General features: G+C 51.3%; 1 protein-coding gene across 2 annotated transcripts in view; it reads left to right on the top strand.

Moving 5' to 3' along the window:
- Window positions 1–6,000, top strand: part of LOC115163572 (seizure protein 6 homolog) — a 146,162-nt gene that overhangs the window by 80,381 nt on the left and 59,781 nt on the right. For both annotated transcript variants that reach the window (XM_029715567.1, XM_029715566.1), the window contains exon 3: window positions 277–410. In XM_029715567.1, coding sequence (XP_029571427.1) covers window positions 277–410 — 134 coding nt within the window. The remainder of the gene's footprint in view (window positions 1–276; window positions 411–6,000) is intronic.

The raw sequence follows: 6,000 nt of genomic DNA, 5'->3' as shown, positions 1-6,000 counted from the left end.
ACCAAAGAGGAGAGAGAGAGAGGGCCCCACACTATTAAAGTGGGGGCGCTGGTGTGAGTGAGAGAGAGAATGGGACCGGGGAGGGTTCTTTTGGAGTGAGGGGGTGTCTTACTTACTTAGGCCCATCGCTCCTGTTGGAACATAGGCCATCGACGAAACCTCTCCAACACACTCTGCTCTGGGCAGTCTTCTCCGGATCGTTCCCCCCCATGCCGGTTAGTTAGGGGGTGTCACTGGTCCTCAATGTTTTGCTCTCTGTATTTTCTGTCCTTGCAGGTCCCTGCATCTTCAACTTGACATCACCAGAGGGCTACATAGAGACGCCCCAGCCATCCATCTCTCATTACTACACCTCTGTGGACTGCACCTACACCGTCACGGTCTACATGGGCTATGGAGTAGAGATACAGGTCAGACCGCCACTATTATTGCCAGAAGAGTACTCATTGTGTCCATCAAAAGCAGTGATTCTCTATAAAAATATGATAGATTAAACATGGCAACACACAAGACTGGCACATCCTGTCGAGAAATTACGTTAGATATCCAAATGCAACATCCAAAATGGCCATTTGGCTCATTGGCAATAGCACACTAGTTCTTCAAAATGATGATGGCCACTCAGTCGCCAAGGTATTTACTGTCATTCTGCAGCGACTGACCTTTGGAAGCTGACACAGTGATTTGAACAGGGAATCTGCCTCCACCTGAACCGCCTCAATCACATGATTAACTCTCCAGCTAAACTTCCTGCTCTCATAAAATATACAATAGCCATTACCCCTCTGACCGTCCAGATGTTTGGCCTAATATATTTTGGATGAAAATGGATATGTACCACAAATCATTCTCAATGATGCATCCCAGCTGCTTCCTGTCTTCAGAGAAAGAGGAGAAAATGAGGAGGAGGAGGGGGGAGAGGTGAACATTCCTCCTCTCCTCTGTTCCTCCTCTCATTGCCTGCCTGCGCTTTCTATCACCCGGGACAGCAGCACATGTATTTATCCATCTTCTCTCTCATTGTCTTTAATTATTCTAAGTGATTTAGATTTAGAGCTTCTTCTCTTCATCAATTACTTATGGATTATGTGTCCAGTCTTTTTGTTTGTCTACGGGACTCTTTTAATGCCTTCCTGCTAAAATGTCTCCACAGATCCTCTTAACTTGATTAAAGAGACCTTACCCTCGGGTTGATTGACTAAATACTATGGGATTTAGACAATGTTTGGATCACGCCTTTACACCTGCTATACCCCTCTACACCTAGTCCACACCCCTCTACACCCCCGTACATCCCGCTACACCCTTCTACACCCCTCTACACCATACAGCCCCTCTACACCACACTAAAGCTCATCACACTGAATCTACATCAATCTATACCCTTCTACATGCAATCTACACCACTCTATATCCATCTACACCCCTTTACACCCATTTACAGCTTTCTACACCTCTCTACACTCCTTACACCCCCAGCGCTCTATACCTCTCTACAACCATCTACACCTAGTCTACACCCATCTACACCCCCTAGACCCAACAGCCCTCTACACCCCTCTACACCTCTCTACAGCCCCCTACACCCCTCTACAACCCTCTAAACCCCTCTACACCCAGTCTACACCCGTCTACAGCGTCTAAGCCCCCCCTTCACCACAAACCCCCACACCCCTCTACACCCCATACAGCCTACTACACCCCCAGCCCTCTACACCCCTCTACACCCCTCTACACCCCTTTACACCCCTTTCTAAACCCTCTACACCCCTGTACACCTCTCTACACCACTCTACAGCCCTCTAAACCACCCTACACCTCTCTACTCCCCTATACCCCTGTAAATCTCTCTACGCCACTCTACAGCCCTCTAAACCCCCCTACACCTCTCTACTCCCACCTACACCCCTGTACACCTCTCTATACCACTCTACAGCCCTCTAAACCACCCTACACCTCTCTACTCCCCCCTACACCCCTGTACACCTCTCTATACCACTCTACAGCCCTCTAAACCACCCTACACCTCTCTACACCCCCTACAGTCCTGTACACCTCTCTACACCACTCTACAGCCCTCTAAACCACCCTACACCTCTCTACACCCCCTACAGTCCTGTACACCTCTCTACCACTCTATAGCCCTCTAAACCACCCTACACCTCTCTACACCCCCCCTACAGCCTACCCAACCCAGTCTACATCCCTCTACACCCATCTGCACTAGTCTACATCCCTCTAAACCATTCTACACCCCTCTACACCCATCTACACCCATGTACACCCCTCTAAACCCTCTACACCTCGCTATACCTCCAGCCCTCTACACCCCTCTACACCCCTCTACACCCCTCTACACCTCCCTACATCTCCAGCCCTCTACAACCGTCTACACACCTCTACAACCCATGTACACCCCTCTAAACCCTCTACACCTCTTTATACCTCCAGCCCTCTACACCCCTCTACAACCTGTACACCTCTCTACACCCATCTACACCAGTCTACACCCCTCTGCACACACCCCTACATCCCACAGCCCTCTAAACCCGTCTACACCAATCTACACCAAGTCTACACCCCTCAACATCCCAATATACCCACCTACACCCCACTACACCCCCATCTCTCTACACCCTTCTACAACCCTTACAGCCCTCTACACCCAACTACACCCCTCTACATGCCTCTTCGCCCAGTCTACACTCCTCTACAGCATGCTACACCCATCTACACCCCACTATACACCCTACACCCCTCTGCACCCCCCACACCCTCCAGCCCTGTACACCCTTCTACACCCCTTTACAGCCCTCTACACACATTTACACCCCTCTACACCAAGTCTACACCCCACTACACCCCCAGCCCTCTATACCCTCTACACCCCTCTCCACCCAGTCTATACACCTCTACAGCCCTCTTCACCTCTCCACACCTCAATACACCCCATACACCCTACACCGCCTTACACCTCTCTACACCACTATACAGCCCTCTGAACCACCCTACACCTCTCTACTCCCCCCTACACCCCTCCACACCCCCTCTACAGCCCTCTACACCCCCTACAACCCACTACAAACCCCCAGCAATGTATACCGGTCTACACCCAGTCTACACTCCTCTACACCGCTCTACACCCCCCCACCCAATCTATACCGTTTTACAGCTCTCTACACCCCCATAGACCCCCTCTATACCCCCAGCCCTCTAAACTTGTCTACACCCGTCTACACCCCTCTACACCCAGTCTACACCCAGTCTACAACACAACACCTCTCCCCTATTTGACCTAGATAGGTCACACAACGCCCCTCCCCCTACCCCCACTACACCTCCTCTACACCCACTACACCACCCTCTACACCACACTACACCTCCTCTACAACCACTACACCACCCTCTACACCACACTACACCTCCTCTACACCCCACTACACTGCCCTCTACACCCTCCTACCCCCACTACACCACCCTCTACACCTCCTCTACACCCCACTACACCACCCTCTACACCCCTCTTCACCCCCTACCCCCTCTACACCTCCTCTACACCCACTACACCACCCTCTACACCCCTCTTCACTCCCTACCCCCTCTACACCTCTTCTACACCCACTACACCACCCTCTACACCCCTCTTCACCCCCTACCCCCTCTACACCTCCTCTACACCCACTACACCTCCTCTACACCCCACTACACCACCCTCTACACCCCTCTTCACCCCCTACCCCCTCTACACCTCCTCTACACCCCACTACACCTCCTCTACACCACACTACACCTCTACACCCCACTACACTGCCCTCTACACCCCCTACCCCCACTACACCTCCTCTACACCCCACTACACTGCCCTCTACACCCCCCTACCCCCACTACACCTCCTCTACACCTCACTACACCACCCTCTACACCCATATACACCCCTCTACACCCACCCACACCCTATACCCCTTTACACTCCCTACACCCCACTACACCCCCCAGCCCTCTACACCCCTGTACACCCATCTACACCATACACCCCTCTACAATCAGTCTACAAGTGTCTACACCCCTCTAACCCCAGTCTGCACCCATCTACAAGTGTCTACCCCATCTAAACCCAGTCTACATGTGTCTACACCCCTCTAAACCCAGTCTACAAGTGTCTACACCCCTCTACACCCCTCTAAACCCCTGTCTACATCCATCTACAAGTGTCTACACCCATCTACACCCATCTATACCCCCCTTTATAGCCCTCTACGTCCCCCTACAACCCCTACACTCCACTATACCCCACTGCACTCCCCTACATCCTTAGCCTTCTACACCACTCTACAACCCCACTACACCTCCTCTACACACCTCTACGCCCCCTTGAGCCTACACCTCACTACACCCAGTCTATACCCCTTTACACCCCTCTACACCCAGTCTACACCCCTCTACACCCATTTACAACTCCAGCCCTCCACAGCCCTCTAGACCCATCTACACCACTAAACACCCCCCTACACCCAGCTGTCAACACCCCATCTACACCTCTCTACACCCCCAGCCCTCTACACCCCTATACTCCCCTCTACACCCCAACATCATACTATACCCCTCTACACCCCCTACATCATACTATACCCCTCTACACCCCATTACATTCCCATACACCCTATAGCCCTGCACCCTTTTACAACCCCCTACACCTCCTTAATACCCCTCTACACACCCCTGACCCTACACTCAACTACATAGAATCTATACCCCTCTACACCCCTCTACACCCGCTACATCATAAAACCATCTACACCTCTATACCCCCAGTCTATACCCCTCTACATCCCACTACACCCTTCTACACCCCCACACCCCACACCTCTCTACCTTATACACCCCTCTACATCATATACCTCTCTACATCACTATACATCGAGTCTACACCCCTCTACACACAGTTTACCCCCCTTTACACCATAAACAACCCTCTACACCTGTCTACACCCTCTACATCCATTCTACACCCCTCTACAGCCCTCCACCACCCTCCACACCCATATACACCACTCTACACCCCCCTACACCCACCCATCTGCACCCCTCTACACCCTACATCCCTCTACACCCCTCTACATCATATACCCCTCTACACCACTATACACTGAGCCTATACCTGTCTACACCCAGTCTACCCCCCTTTACACCCATCTACACTCCCCCACACACACATCTACATCATACACATCTACATCATACACCCCTCTACACCAAACACCACTCTACAATCAGTCTACACCCATTTACAACACTCTACACCCAGGGCAGGCTCTACACTTTTGGGTGCACTAAGCGAGATTTGTTTGGGGGCCCCTCCTAAACCTTGTGGGCAAAGTATTTTAGTGACCCGCCCACTCATGACGGTGGAGAGAAATATATGTTTTAGAGTAAAAAAAAATCCAGTTTTACAGCTAATTTCCTGCAGTTCTACACAGTTTGCCATGAATTATGCCATGTTAATGATATCTGAGTGAGAGGGACTAACAAAATCAATAGGGGCCACCTGGAGGTCAGGGCCCCTGGACACTTGCTGGTAACTGGTTGGTATTCGGCCATGATTACTACAAGTTTAGATAACTGATAATTTACCAATCATTTTTTAAAATCTGACATGGCATATTGAGTGAACTTGCACCGTATGTATTCTACTTTTCTAACTCTCTTTTTTGTTGTTGGGTTGGGGGCCCCTTAGCAGCCTGGGACCCTAATCGACCACTTATGTCGCTTATGCCTGGAGCTGGCACACCCCTCTATAGCCCCATACACCCCTCTATACCTCTCTGCACTTCAGCTGGTATCAAGTCTACTGCCGCTCCCTCTCTCTGGCGCTCGTTGTCGCCAGTTTACTCATTATTACACACACCTGCCACCATCGTTACACGCTCCTGCGCCTCATGAGACTCACCTGGACTCCATCACCTTCCTGATTACCTCCCCCATATCTGTCACTCCCCTTGG

Source organism: Salmo trutta, chromosome 26 (assembly GCF_901001165.1).
Source record: "Salmo trutta chromosome 26, fSalTru1.1, whole genome shotgun sequence".
NCBI lineage: Eukaryota > Metazoa > Chordata > Actinopteri > Salmoniformes > Salmonidae > Salmo > Salmo trutta.
The sequence above is the reverse complement of the archived record's forward strand: the minus strand, read 5'-3'. Positions and strand labels throughout refer to the sequence as shown.